General features: G+C 40.8%; 2 protein-coding genes across 5 annotated transcripts; one reads left to right on the top strand and one right to left on the bottom strand.

Moving 5' to 3' along the window:
• Positions 1-895: 895 nt before the first annotated feature.
• Positions 896-7,344, top strand: LOC115671197 (beta-galactosidase-like). Of its 4 annotated transcripts, XM_056320846.1 has the most exons (19): positions 936-1,242; positions 1,338-1,555; positions 1,763-1,858; positions 1,984-2,096; positions 2,229-2,295; positions 2,381-2,473; positions 2,677-2,820; positions 3,247-3,441; positions 3,570-3,657; positions 3,927-4,045; positions 4,150-4,314; positions 4,517-4,692; positions 4,813-4,922; positions 5,020-5,129; positions 5,265-5,375; positions 5,685-5,795; positions 5,874-6,079; positions 6,160-6,493; positions 6,815-7,344. In XM_056320846.1, the coding sequence occupies exons 2-19, from the start codon at positions 1,352-1,354 to the stop codon at positions 6,980-6,982; spliced, it is 2,610 nt and encodes an 869-aa protein (XP_056176821.1). In that variant the 5' UTR covers positions 936-1,242; positions 1,338-1,351; the 3' UTR covers positions 6,983-7,344. The 4 variants fall into 4 exon arrangements, with proteins under 4 accessions (XP_030448546.2, XP_056176821.1, XP_056176823.1 ...); XM_056320847.1 differs by lacking the exon at positions 936-1,242 and having other exon boundaries at positions 1,489-1,555; positions 1,763-1,818; XM_056320848.1 differs by lacking the exon at positions 936-1,242 and having other exon boundaries at positions 1,488-1,555; positions 1,763-1,818; positions 2,229-2,473.
• A 5,238-nt stretch (positions 7,345-12,582) lies between these two features.
• Positions 12,583-14,587, bottom strand: LOC115671277 (probable polyamine oxidase 5). The gene is made up of 2 exons (XM_056320849.1): positions 14,434-14,587; positions 12,583-14,341 (listed from the first exon to the last, which is right to left on the bottom strand). The coding sequence occupies exon 2, from the start codon at positions 14,305-14,307 to the stop codon at positions 12,619-12,621; it is 1,689 nt and encodes a 562-aa protein (XP_056176824.1). The 5' UTR covers positions 14,308-14,341; positions 14,434-14,587; the 3' UTR covers positions 12,583-12,618.
• Between the last annotated feature and the right edge of the window lie 754 nt (positions 14,588-15,341).

The following is a 15,341-nucleotide window of genomic DNA, read 5'->3' as shown; positions in this document are numbered from 1 at the left end:
TTGCTTTTGGTCCTCAATCGCATCTCGCATCTCGCATCTGGCTATTGCCTTGCCTTCAACTTTATCGCTGAGTCGCAGACTGGCAACTGAGTGAAATTTTTTGCTTAATGTACTCATGCTTGCTGCTGCTGCTGCTGTTGGCGAATTTGATTTCCGACCTAGGGTGCTTTAAATTATGTCGAAGTTTAGTTCGGGATTTTTCAGTTTTTGGCTTGTTGTTACCTTTTTTTCTTGCATGGGCTATGATTCTGCGCTTACTTGAGCCTCTGTTAGCAGATAATTTCAAAGAATATACTTGATCACCATGTTTTTAGTCTAGTTGTGAATCTATAGGAATTTGGGACCAATTTCATGGACTCACTCGGGAATCGGACCAGTCTGTATAATTCCCAAGTGGGTCCATGAAACCAACGAACGGTTCTTAATTCTAATTTTTTCGGAACTTGTCCTTAGTGAGTGGTTCGGATCATGCTCAGCCCTAGTGATACGAGGTCGTCTTAAATTGGAGAACTCCTCCAAAACTTTGACTTTTCTCGGAAGATAAATTATGCATTGGATGGAGTAGTTGCAACGAATTTTGGGGAACAAGGGATGATATACCTAATGTCAATAAATGACACCGCCTAAGTACATCTTTATAATTTTAAAAAAAAAATGTCATTTGAATCAACAGATGTAGAAGAACGTGTGGCTAATAAATTGATAAAGATTCTCTCCGGAAGAAAAGGGAGAAAAGAAGAAGAAACAAAGAATAAATGAACTCTCCATTAATAAGATATTGGGCAGGGGGCAACTTCTCTACTGGACTGTAAACAACATTTGAAAGGCAAAACAGAGTCATCTCCATTTGAATTTTTGATGCAGAACTGTTGAACACAGTCTTGAATCACCAACTTAAAATATATTTTGCCAATGCCAGAGCAGAAGCTGAGAGTGATGCACAGAATGGAAAACTTTCTCGAAACAAGCCCCTGCATTGAATTCTTCACCAGATCCAAAGCCTAAAAGAGATTAACAATAACTGGGAAAGAAAAGAAGAAAAAACCGAGTGCCGTGTCATCTAGGTTGATGTGGGAGCCAAAGATTTGGGTCCCACGCGTTTCATTCTTCAAAAGCTTATAAAGTAGTTGCAGCACCCGGCTGATTGTTCTTCCTCTGCTGCCAGATTTCGTCCCTATAAAGGAGAAGAAAACGATTCTCAAGGCCCAAAAGAAAAGAGAAAAGGTTGTGCCAAACACCCCAGTGAGTATGTTGCGTTTCCTCCTTCCTCGGTTTGGTGATGCGAGGTTCAATGTAAGTCCACACGAAGACAAGAGAGCGTTGCTTTTGTGATACAGAGTCAGAGAGGGTCATGGGCTCCGGTTCAAGAGTTCACGTGCAGACCTTGAACAGAGCCAAGAGCATGATAGTGATGATGCTTGTACTGTTGCTCTCGTGGGCTTCTTCTTCTTCGGTCACGGCTTCTGTGACTTATGACCACAAAGCCATTATCGTCAACGGGCAGAGGAGGATTCTCATTTCTGGGTCCATCCACTACCCAAGAAGCACTCCTGAGGTACCCATGTTGCCAATTTGCACTTCATGTGTTTGTCCCTGTTCTTTCTTTTTTCGTGCATTTCAATGCATTTGAACAATTGGGTGTTTCTCATTTGGCATTCTTCAGGAGTGTTTGAGCTCATATCTTACATGTTCTTTTTTTTGGTCTGTATCTTACATGTTCTTGACTGGTTTTGTTATTGGGTCATGGCATGGGATTGTGCAGATGTGGCCTGATCTTATTCAGAAGGCCAAAGCTGGAGGCTTGGATGTTATCCAAACGTATGTCTTTTGGAATGGACACGAACCTTCTCCAGGAAAAGTAAAACTTCAATAAAATAAAAAGAGTTCCTTTTCCTTTAGTTTTTTTGGCTCATATACTGATTATCATTTTGAATATTCATGTGGTAATCATCTGACACACTGCTTTTTGTCATAATTTTGCAGTATTATTTTGAGGACAGATATGATCTTGTCCGGTTCATAAAGCTGGTACAGCAAGCAGGACTTTACGTGCATCTCCGCATTGGTCCTTATGTTTGTGCAGAATGGAACTTTGGGTGAGAATTTCCGTCATTATACAAGTAATTTTTATAATTATTTTCTTTTTGTTGTTAAATTTAGTACATACCAAAATCTTTGTGCCTTGACGCCGATGTGCCTTGTTGTTCTTGTTTTTTCCTCTGATTCAGGGGATTCCCTGTCTGGCTAAAATACGTACCAGGCATCGCTTTCAGGACGGACAACGAGCCGTTCAAGGTGGTTTTGTAGCTATGTGTTTACCATCTTATTTTCAGATTAATTCCTGCTCAATAATTTGCATCTGTTGTTAAACTATCGTAAGGCGGCAATGCAAGGGTTCACAGAGAAAATAGTGAACATGATGAAGGCCGAAAATCTGTTTGAGCCTCAAGGAGGTCCAATTATTCTTTCTCAGGTAAGGACTTCTAGACTATTTGAATGATGCGACTATATATTTTATCAATGTGATGTTAATTTGTTGATACAAACTGTCGCCTTCGAAAAGGGCAATAATTTTAAGAAGTTTAAATCCGCTCCGACCTTTGACACCTTCTTTGTACCCTTTGTTTTCGCGTCATTTTTCTTGCTAAGGGAAGCATTAGAATTGTGTTTTGGCAGATTGAGAATGAATATGGACCGGTGGAATGGGAAATCGGTGCACCTGGCAAGGCATACAGCAAATGGGCCGCTGATATGGCCGTTGGTCTCGGCACCGGGGTCCCGTGGGTTATGTGCAAGCAGGAAGACGCCCCTGATCCAGTTGTAAGCAACTCTCATCACTGTCTTCATTGAAACTTTGTAGTCATTTGTTATTTGTCATATCCTTTCGCCTATAGGAATTTAGAACCTCCTTTCCGTTGGTTACAACCTCCTTTCTTGGTGGGGTTTGTATCGGTACCTTTGTCTGCATAGTGGTCTTATAATGACAAATCTTTATCTCATATGCTTTTACTAGTGGTTGAAGATGGCAACCATGAAGATTTGTCTTTTTCTTACATTTTGTCCGGTTCTTGAGCTTGCACTACAAGCCGAATCCCAAGTATCTCGCAGATGACTTCTCTGATAACAAGTGGCTGCTTGAATTCATTTTGGGGTGGACAGAGTTTGGCAAGAACAGACTTGATAAGTAGTTGTCAATTGATGGATTTACTGTAATCATTTATGATCAATTTACTGACTGTGTGACAGATCGATACCTGCAATGGCTACTACTGCGAGAATTTTAAACCGAACCACGATTACAAACCAAAGATGTGGACTGAAGCCTGGACCGGCTGGTATACAGAATTTGGTGGAGCAATACCACATAGACCAGTTGAAGACTTGGCATATTCCGTTGCGAGGTTCATTCAAAATGGCGGCTCCTTTGTTAATTATTACATGGTAACTGAAACCTTACTTCATCTTAATCTGTAGGAGGATGTTTTCTCCTGTGCGTGGCTAAATGCCGACATCCTATGACCTTGGACAGCATTATGTTCTGCCTCTAATTTTTTCTGTTCTCTTGCCAGTATCACGGAGGAACTAACTTTGGTCGGACATCAGGTGGTCCATTCATTGCCACAAGCTATGATTATGATGCTCCTATAGATGAATTTGGTATGTGACATGACAACCTATTCCTAGTGATGCTAGGGCTGAGCCGCTGAAAATCACTCCTCCTTCTCAACTTTGAAAAATAAAAGATGCCCAACTTCTTAAAGTAAAGAATATATTTTGGATAAGCTTCAAAAAGAGAATTTTACTGTTAAGCTACCAAAGTTTAGAATCCTATGAGAATAATGCTGGCGAAATTATCTTAAAAGGGAAAATAAAGATGACAATGATGTAATCTGAGTAGGTCATTGCGATTTTCAATCCAATGCCAGGTCTACCGAGTGAACAGAAATGGCGTCATTTGAGAGATTTACATAAAGCCATCAAACTGTGCGAATCAGCTTTAGTTTCTTCTGATCCAACCGTAATCTCGCTTGGAAATCAACAAGAGGTATGGTGATAACCTATTTTAATTGTGTATGAACTGCACTTCAACGTGCTTTTTTCTTGCCATGTTGAATTCAAGACTGACTCATCTTAAATGATTTTGGGTAGGCTCACGTGTTCACAGCTAAATCCGGGGCCTGTGCGGCATTCCTTGCAAACTATGATCCAAATTACTCAGTCAAGGTGACATTCGGAGGCAGACAGTATGATTTGCCGCCTTGGTCCGTCAGCATTCTACCTGACTGCAAAACTGTAGTTTTCAACACTGCAAGGGTATCATCTTAAACATCATCTGATTACAATATGGACCATTGTAAAATTGAAAGCAATATCTGTTAAATTTAATTAAACTGAAATGGAACTGAACTTTGCATATCTTTTTAAAGCAACAATGTTAACTGGGGCATAGGAAATGGTGCTCTCCTTGGAGAATTCCCAAGATTGAGTCTAACACCATAACACAACCTCTGTACAGATCGGTGCCCAAAGCTCTCTTATGAAGATGACTCCTCTAGATAATACCTTCTCGTGGCAGTCATATAATGAAGAAACTCCCTCAGCTGAGGACAGTGACACGACCACAATGGAAGGGCTTCTGGAACAAATTAATATTACCAGAGATGCTTCAGACTATTTGTGGTACATGACAGAGTAAGTAATATTTGGCACGATCAAGATTTAAACAGAACACCGACAACTTCGTGAACTAAGATTAGATGGATGCTTATGTCAATCCATCTTTGCCTGACATTAATTTGTATGCTTGTTCAGCATTGTGATAGAACCTGATGAAGCTTTTCTAAAGAATGGTCAGTATCCTGTTCTCACAGTATGGTCAGCAGGACATGCCTTGCATGTTTTCATCAATGGTCAACTATCAGGTACATACATCAGTGCGATGGTTGAATGATTTTTCTTTTAGATTTTTAGCTAGTCGATGTGGGGGAAACTCTTCTTGATCATCATGGCTTTGCACAGGGACTGTATATGGAGGACTCGAAAACCCAAAGCTAACATTCAATGACAACTTGAAGCTAAGAGCGGGGATCAACAAATTGTCTCTCTTAAGCATTGCTGTTGGGCTGCCGGTCGGTTTACCCCTTTCCTGATAGGCTTTACGTTTTGAGCGACGCTACTTTAGTAGGCTTCTATAAATAACAGTATCTCACTTCAGTTTTCTGGTAATCACAATTCGCATTAAAATGAAGTCAAACTTATTTCAGAATGTTGGCCTCCATTTCGAGACTTGGAATGCTGGGGTCCTTGGACCAGTCACCTTGAAGGGTCTTAACTCTGGCACTTGGAATTTGACTAACTGGAAATGGTCCTACAAGGTTTGTACCCTGTGCGCTCATTCCTTCTCTATGATAACTAGAAATTGGCTCTCAAGAAATTGAAATTTGGATAAAATAAGCAAACATGCTGGATTGGCAATATAATTGCAATATGATGTTAGCGATGAAATGCATGTTTTGAATCAAGAATTGTGGTAGTGCAGAAATCTAGAACTTGTAAATATTAGAATGTCAGCTGTGTAGAGTTAGCAAATACAAGACATGGTTCTCGTGTTGAATGTAGAGAATTTTGCCCTTATGACTGCGTACAGAAGCTTAAGAATTGTTTGAATTGTTGCATCTGAACAGGTTGGTTTAAAAGGTGAAGCTTTAGGTCTGAATACCATCAGCGGGAGTTCCTCTGTTGAATGGATGAAAGGATCGTCGGTGATCCTAAAACAGCCCTTGACCTGGTACAAGGTAAAGTCATTCTTTTGGAAGCTACTAAAACAGTTCTGGTTTCTTCTTATGACTCAGTAAACCAGTTATGAATTTCAGACTTCTTTTGACGCGCCAGAAGGAGATGACCCATTAGCCTTAGATATGAGCAGCATGGGCAAAGGTCAAATGTGGATAAATGGTCAGAGCATTGGGCGACACTGGCCTGCTTATGTAGCAAAGGGAAGCTGCGGTGAATGCAATTATGCTGGAATTTTCAACGAGAGAAAATGTAGAACTAACTGCGGAGATCCATCTCAAAGATGGTGAGGAAGAAATGAACTTCTCTGCTTATTCTTGCTTGTTCACTACAAACATTTGTGACAAAGCTTTCCAAAACTTTCAGGTATCACATTCCTCGCTCATGGCTGAACCCCACTGGAAATTTACTAGTGGTTTTCGAGGAATGGGGTGGAGAACCAGCAGGAATTTGTTTGGTGAAAAGAATGACGGGAAGTGTCTGTGCGGATATCTTCGATGGACAGCCTACTCTGAAGAAATGGCGTTCGGTTTCGTCGGGTAAAACCAACAATACATATCCAAAAGCCCACTTGATGTGTCCTCCTGGGCAGGAAATCTCCGAGATAAAGTTTGCTAGCTATGGATTGTCACAAGGAACATGTGGAAATTATCAAGAAGGACGTTGTCACGCTCACAAATCATATGATGCTCTTCAGAAGGTACATGACTAACTCTAAGTTGCCTTCTGCTAGGATACTTGAGGAACTTAAAATCAGTTTTATTCAGTGAAATTCACATTTCAAAAACCCTCATTAATACTGTTTCTTCTGAGACTCGGTCTGTGACCCCCCACCATCTGAGCGTCGGAATACTAGAGCAAATGATCATTGTTTACTTTTTGGTTGGACTCTGCTCATGGTTTGATAATCTGAAATAATCAAATCATGGATGAAAAAATGTAGCTTGGAGGTCTGTATGATTATGAGTTTTCAGTGTTCATTTAGTAATTTTTTTAGGGTTGACATGGAACTTTCATGCAGAATTGCATTGGGAAACAACTTTGCTCTGTCACCGTGGCTCCGGAGGTTTTTGGAGGAGATCCATGTCCTGATAGCGCAAAGAAACTTTCAGTCGAAGCAATCTGTAGCCAACACAAAGCGGCTTCTGTGGTGTCCGAGATGGTAGAATGCCGCCTCCACGGTACATAAACTCTGTCTCTCTTCATAGCTTTGCTCAATCAAAGAATCAGTTCGACATCCAAAGAGGCCAACATACCACAGTACTACACCAAATGGCAGAAAAGCTGTCTTTGGACATCATACATAAACGAACGGGTATTGCACATATACCTCCAGACCATACGAAGGGCATATGCCGATTATATATTGGATTTTAGCTAGTCATTCTTTTTACATGGGTAAGCCTCCTGGTTTCACCATTTCATGATACACTTGTAAGAATCCCGGTAGAGAATTCCGATTGCATAGCAAAAATTGTCGCACCCTATTGAAAGTCAATAAACCAAGCCATGTGGGTGGCATCTGAATAAACAGAACTTTTCTGTGTTAAACTTTCACTTTCTTCTTCTTGCTTTCTGTACTCTAATCATCTCATAATACGACTATATACCGGTTACGGAGAAAGAAAAGTACTGCCAGTAACTCGCGGTTGTCCTTGATGTGCAACTATAGTTTCTGAGTTTGGGCTGTAGAATCCCCCACAGTGGGGAGATTGCTCCATATAAGCAATCTGCTAGCGTTGATGAATAGCACATAATCTTTAGAAATTCTCAGCGACTCGTAGCATGAAGATCAGGGAAACTAAATGAAATTAAGACTTGCCAATCCAAAAACGGAACATAATTGGAATTCAGTATCAAGAAAAAGAGAAACTTTGCACGACAGATGCAACCCTGCATGGAAATTTTGGGACGTTGAGTTTAACATCCATATGGAACAGTACAAATTTTTGGACTCTTGAGATACTGCAATAATAACAAATAAATGCACAGAATCATCCTCAATCAAGTACATGTTCACAGCCCTGCCAAATAAGTGAAGCTAGTGTTTGCATTGTTGGGTTAAGGCAATTTTATCTCTGCTGTAACCTGCATCTGCAGAAGATTAGAAAAGATGGGCAACAAAAGTAGTCTTGACAGCACCAAAAAATAGAAGGAAAAAACAATTTGCCATATCTAGAGTACATGCACAACTACTCACATGAATTGGCCATCACTGATATTGATGATTGTTTGCAAAAATGAAGTGGAGGAAAATAGAATGATTGAGATTTGCACGGTACATGCTCAATTTGGAGAGAGACCAAAAATGTTTCTATATACACGGCCTAGTCCTCCCTCTTTCACCAAAATCCTCTAATGGGCTAGATCAACTAGCGGGTGGGGTTTTTTCATGTTCAGCACATCAATCACAAAGAGGCCTGCATATTAGGAAGTTTTTGCAAGCAGACATGTCATGGTTTACCTCCACTGAGCAAAGACTATACTAATACTAGGTTCACTCGATCGGATTCATCATATATTGCTCGGTGAGTTAACAGTGATGCTTTTGTAGGAACTCACATGCTAATTACCCATTAGAAGTCGGGCAATGACCATCTTAAGTTTGCTTCCCTCATTACAACTATCAAGAAAGCAAAAGAGAGAAATAAAGAAACAAAGAAAGAGCAGCAGTCTTCAGTGACCTCAGAAAGCCCTGCTCCTTATGAGTAACTCAATCTTGTGAACCTATTTGGTCCCATAGTACGGCAACCAAGAGGAGGATTTTGAATTTTGGGACCAACCAACATGTCAAAATTGACTGGACCATGTAATTTCTCAGTTTTCTATTATTGTCCACACCAGCATAGATTTTCTATCAGATCGCCCAAGGACAACTTGCTTTTCTCGATTCAGTTAGATTACTGTCGACAACAGAGGAGATCATCGATCATGACTATAACATTACAGATGATGTGCATGGAAGCTGGCAACATTAATTATCCTCAAAAAGCTGTTTCTGTGTGGATATAAGACTTGATTGTTACATTATTTTAGATGATTTACTTGCACTAGAAGCAAATGCAGAGAGACAAAAGGAGGAAGCACACACCCAACAAAACAACAAAAACATCATTTAGCTTTTCCAGCTTATGTCTAACGAAGGATCTCAAATGTCTAAACTTTAGTAAACACCATGCATATCTGTTAAGGAAGCTTTAGTGGTCAATTAAGCTATGGCACTAATTACAGCCCTCGGTAGCATTAATTAAAAAAGACATGCTATGCTTTGATGCAGCAGTGTTAAATTAAGTTGATGTTTTATGCCTCTCTCTCTCTCTCTCTCTCACACACACACACACACACAAACACAAGTTAAAGACCTTGCACTCTAGATTTATTCTGGACTCTATACTTGTCGATCCAGTTGTTTCATTCCCTTTCTGTATGGCCATACACCTTCCCCAAGCTCAGTCGTCCTCAGATTTTGGTTACCCCCTTCCATTCAATGAGTTAGAACTGTCCTTTTTTCAGTTCTTAAGTTGAAGCCGAAGGGTCTCAAGATGCTGGACCATTCTAGAAAGTGCTTCTGCATTATAGCTTGGAACAGAATCCTCAGAAAAGATTGCTTCTCTCAATCAACATTAAAGGAATCATCGAGACATTTAATCAAATGAGGAAACTTTACTATTTCTAATGCGCTGCTTTTCTTATGTTACTCAATGCTTTTGAAAATTAATATATTGATTAGATACATTTAGTTAACACTCTGAAAACACTATTTAACAAGACTCATATTATTTATAAGTTGGAGATCTTATCATGGACCACGAGCCTTAATTATAAGATCTTAGGGCTGGGCAACCCTCCAAAGGGCCGTATACTAGACCCCTAGATTCTTTCAACACAGATTTTTAGACACACACAAACCAATGGCTTCTTTTTAGTTAAAGGGTCTTGTATCATCATCAAAGGCCTTCATAAAGCAACCTTAAAGATACCAATGTGATAACTTATTAAATCGGTCATCTTCTATCTCTGGCATTGTTGGCTCTCACAAGGAAGGGGAAAATTTTATTCTCATTTAAGAAAGAATAAAGGTGACAGCTCCTCAAAGTTTCAAACACATCATGATGCTTCTAATCAAAGATTTTGTGCAAAAAAGCAACGCTTGCTTGGGTCATTAGACTAATGGAAAATTGCATCCTTCAAGGCAAAGATACATTTGCATTGAGATCATATGAAATAGGTCTTAATCATTCAACTATACAGACTAAAAGTATGGTAAACAGTTTTGATCGTACATACAGTTACAGCTGCTAACCTCTAATAATTGAAACAACCTTCATCAAAATGGACCAAAAGGGTCCTACCCAAATTGTGTAATCTTTAATTGAGGATAATAACAATGGAAGATATAGCTTGAGGAAATGGTAACAAAAAAATAATATGGCTAAGAAAACTCAAATGGGTAGTGCAGCTTAATCAACGGACCTAATATTCACTTAATAATTCCAAAACCCAAATTAATAAGTTGACCTAAAATTCACTTAATTATTCCAAACCATGTCGTTTTCATCTCCTTTCCCTTTCCCTTTCCCCAATCGACCTTACATCCTCCATTCAATGATTATCTAATCAGTCAATTTGAAACATTTTCGTGTATGTGCAAGTTCCTAGATTAGACCCTCAAATTGGAAAGCTTGTAGCAATCTGTGAGGATTTTGAAGAGGACGTTCAAACTGAGCAAAACATTAAGGGATGATAGGTAACATCCTAGACCTATGGCCACCCGCTATGCGCAAGTTGTCAAATGAATGGTCCATACCTAAAGCTCAAAGCTAAAAAAGGAACAGACCTGCTTTCAATGACCAATACATTGACCTACCCTTTGAGACATTAAAAACATCTAAACATGTTAATGGTGCACTCTTTTCCTGATAATCATGATTATAAGCAAAAGGAGGGCCAAGGAAAAAGTAATCAAAAGGATGAGGGAGCCATTAGGTGGAGGTGGGGTTGGGGTTTCTTTGGGGGTAGTATAGTTATAGAGATTCTCATTTGTTTGTTTATGATAAATAGATGAATCAGACAAGGACATGGTGACAGATTGGTCTGTGATATGCACAATCATCAAAGAGTGATTGAAGCCCACAAGAGGCAAAAAAGAGACAGCAGGTGGGCCACTCCAGTTTTTCTGGGGGAGAGACCTGGCAAAGTAGCAATCTCAACAATAATAGAGAGATGTCTCCATGAATAGCTCCCATCGATTTGACCAATCAGGACCTCCCAGCAAAAATCTTCTTATGCCCCTTTCAAAATCTATTTAAGTAAATGGAGCTTTATCAGATTTTAGATTCACTTAAGTCGCATGAACTGAATCATGTGATTTCTTTACTTAATTTTTTTTTCTTAATTAATACATGTGGCTTCTTGTTGTTGGAGAGGTGATACCAAATCAGAAAATAAGAGGTGAATAAAATGGAGGTAGGAAATGGGGGAGAAATCAATTATTAAGGTTTGTAGGGCCCCCTAGCAGGCAGATAATGACAAATCTTTGATTAAGAAGTTTGCTGCTGGCTAATGAAAGCAGAATTGGAGATGCATCAGATGTGCCAAGACAAGAACACCATGGTGGATATTTAGGTCTGATATTGTTGTCTATGGACAGTCATTTTCTGTCTCCACCATTAGTATTGAGTTTTGCTTCTGAGGTGAAATCTAGTGTTATCAAGTGGGTAGGCCAATTGGGGGATGTCTTCTCAGCAAAGAGCCGTTTCATTGTGAGTGTAGACTGCCCCACTCGGATCTGTCGCCAACAAAATATTGGTCACTCTAGTCGCGGTTTTGAAAAGGTGTTGTGTCATTTTGAGATTGCACAAGACTTAGCTCGGGAGCAGGTGCTGTGAGATCGGAGACATATCTAACACAAAACTGTTATGTATTTGCATTTCAACTAGACAGGTTAGTCCAATGATGAGTACACACCACGCACCCAAAGGTTCTTCGCCAAAGATCAGAGCAATCAGATGGCTATTTACTGATCCGTGTGTTTTGTTTTGTGTCTCATTGTTAAGAAAGGACATTGAGGAAGTGCACCAGATTGATGGCTCTATCCGTCTTCTTGGGATTCCTTCTTGTTATCATTTTCTTTCTTTCTTTTCCTTTTGAACTTTCATTAACTTTTTGCTAGGCACATTCTCTAGGGATTTACACGCAACTGGGCCAGCTCACTCATTGTCCCAAGTTTCTTTAAGGGTCTGACTCAGAAATTGAATTAGGAGAGTGATAAGGGTTTTGTTTGTACTCGAGAACTGAACACTAAATCATGGGCAGAGAAACAAGCCAAATTGCAGGGAACTGATGGACATGTTGCAAGCTGGAAAGAGCCGGGTTTACAGGATCCTGTCCACTATGCATCACCAAAACAAAAGGCCCAGAGAGATTGAGAGAGAGAGAAAATACAAAGCTCTTCTTCTGTTTTACTTTCTAATTGTTGAGTAGTTAAAGAATCATAATCTCCAACTGGTTTACCTTTGGAGGTCATGATATCAAACAGAAAAGAGAACAGAAAAAGTAAACTAGAAATAGAAAATTGGAAAGAAGCTTCTTTAATTCATGCAGTACATCTAAGAATGTCCCCGTCTTCTCTCTCTCTCTCTCTCTCTCTCTCAACCTTCCCTATTTTTTCTTTCCTCCCACTCCTCTCAATTTTTGCCTAATTTTATAAAACGAGAGAGACAGGTGTTCCAATATGAAGATCAAGAAAGATATCAGAACAATAAGCAAATTTTAAAGAGGAAAAAAAAATTAAAAGAGTAGGATTGCCTCTAATTGATATAATATTCAAACACAATCATAATGTTGAAGAAGCCTATTGGCTTCTCTAATTCCACTTAAATAAGCACCGTGAGTAGTAGAATAGTGTGTTCTGTGCGTCGCCTCTCCTGCAAAGAGAATTTGCAGTTCCGGCAAAGTGCCGGTTTCGCGACTTTCCCGTGGCAATGGCTCGGCCATCGTGTCCAAATCATCGCCGCTCGAACCAACAGCTACGTAGCTATACGATCCCAAGAATAGGGGATCGGTGCCCCATCTGCTCTTCAACACTTTCCCAAACTTCATATCACTTCCAACGAATCTTTGCACAGAATTTACGTTGCCATTGCACAATTCTGGTGTACTAGACTTCACCTGTGGTTCTTCAGGTTGTGATAACAAGCAATTAATTGTACTTGAAACGCCCTCGATGATCTCTTCATCCGTAAGTGTCTCAAGCTGAAGAGCTTCTTCCCCTGCAAACCAAGATAATAGGACTTTTGAATTGTGATAAATAGGGCATAAAGATGCCGTCCTCCTCATCCACCACGGTATCTCCTCGTGCCTCAACTCTGAGTCCGATCGATGAAAAGCCATTTGCAACACTGGGAAATTGTCGAAACAATTTCCTTTCGGGTCATGGGCCGGGTCAAGCTGCAGAAACAACTTGTTTACCACACCAAAACCAAGTCTTGATATGGCCTGAGTCTTGAAAGTTGGCAAGGGAGGACTGAACAAACCCAAATCCTCGCTAATTCCGGCTTTGAGCACTCCTAATGAGACTGTGACGATCACATGATCGGCCGACATAACAGAATCATCACAAAAATGCAGCTTCACAGGCCTATCATTGGAATGGCCATTTCCCAAGATCATGCCCTGATGAACCTCAGGATGCCATTCAATCCTCCTAACCTTCCTGCCCACTTGGATTAGGCCATCCGGTAGCACCGAGGCCAGCGACTCAATGATGCTAGAATACCCTCTGGCTATGGTGATTTCCTCACCAGGAAACATCCTGTACTCGCTCTCTGCACTGAAGTCCAGGATCGAGAGGTCACCTGCTGATGTGTACGTCCTCTGGGTGTTCTCATGCATTGCGAAAATGGCCTCCTTGAGTGACCTCCTCCTCCAATTCCCATGGCCCCCCTGGACCTCTTCGTCTCGGTCCTTGACCACATCCCTGTAAGTCTCAAGCCCTTGCCTCAGGAAAGACCCGATACTGAGGACCTTCCCACCATTGTTGCTCTTGCAGACCTTGAAAGCCTCGGCTGCGAGATTGTGGAGCTCTCTCTCCTCACTGCTTGCTCCATCCTCAAGATGCTTCCCTTGTGCAAAATCCATGAGCAATTTAAAGAGGGTTGAGATTGGCTCAACAACACAAGGACTCACCTCAAGCCCACCCTCAGCAACTGTCTTGGACACATCCAAGAACCCATCCATGCACTCCCATGGCTGGTCAGAGTCCAGGGCATGGATTTGCTGGGCAAATTGGTGAACTGGGCTGCCTCCAATACCATGAATCCAAGTAGCACCCATCTCAATCCGGTCTCCACCAAATTCAGAAGTGTTGATCCTCCCACCAATCCTTGTCCCTCCTTCAACCACACATAGCTCCAACAAGTCCCTCGAGCCTGCGCAAGTGTAGAGCCTGTGAGCAGCTGTTAGGCCAGCCATTCCTGCCCCAATTATCACAACTCTAGGCTTCTTAGCCCCCATTTTTGAAAGCTCTTGACGCCTTCTACCTGAAGAACTGACAGTTTCTAGCTTCAGCAACACCACAAACAAGCAAGAAAAAAGAGGTTTAATGCACAAAGTGAAGTAAGAGGTGGAACTGTAAGTTACTGATGAGAGGGATTTATAACGAGGGTATGGTGCAAGTGTAAGAGTGTGAGTGTCGGCTTCTTGAGGTTGAGCCAAGTCCCTTTCTCACAGTATTTGTTTATTGGTCTAATGAAGACAGGGCTCTACTTTTATTGAAGCTCTACCACATAGCGTTATAACTCATACCCAAAAGATAAGTCTATTAAAATCCCTCTCTCCCTCACAAACACCACACACAAACACACGCACACCTCGTGTTCTTTTTAAAACCCCATTTCACCACATATACCCATCCATTCATGACAGTCACTATAGTTACTCATTCTATGAAGCTTCTTTATTCTTGGGTGTACGTTTTTTTTTTACTGTGGTTGAATGTAATGTCAGAGTCGGTCAACCAGGGGCGCCAAGAACTGCTTGGGGATGGCCAGGGAACATTTATAAGGTTGATAGTGCCTTTCACCAACCTCTCACATGTAAAACTGGTTAACGACGGCCCACCCTATAATCAGTCAATGGTCCTGATCAGCCCAATGAACCATCACCTAGAATGGAGCTGCTTTGCTTACCACTTTCATCCTTCGACTCCACTTTTTCCTTTTTCTTTTTTTTTTTGGGAAAATTCGTTTAAAACAAGGCGCCAGAACAAGCAGCAATTTACGCTCGAGCAATGCTACTTATGCTAGACGATGACATGATACATACAAAACATCGTTCGTATGCCTTCTCCATTGTACACTAGTTCTTATGTACATTAGTTTTTGTTGAACTCAACCCCAAACTTCATGTACTTGCTTTCAGAAATCACTTCAAAACGCACTTGCCAGAAGATATTCAGAATTTCCCTTCACGGGACAAGATTGCTGGTACGACATTTTCCCTTTTAAATTCCTCTCATGCTTTCAAATGATTGATTGAAACCTAGTAAA

This window comes from Syzygium oleosum, unplaced genomic scaffold, assembly GCF_021117445.2.
Source record: "Syzygium oleosum isolate NSW1041296 unplaced genomic scaffold, Sole_v2.1 Sole_v2.21, whole genome shotgun sequence".
Lineage (NCBI taxonomy): Eukaryota > Viridiplantae > Streptophyta > Magnoliopsida > Myrtales > Myrtaceae > Syzygium > Syzygium oleosum.
This window is presented reverse-complemented; position numbering and strand designations above follow the sequence as displayed.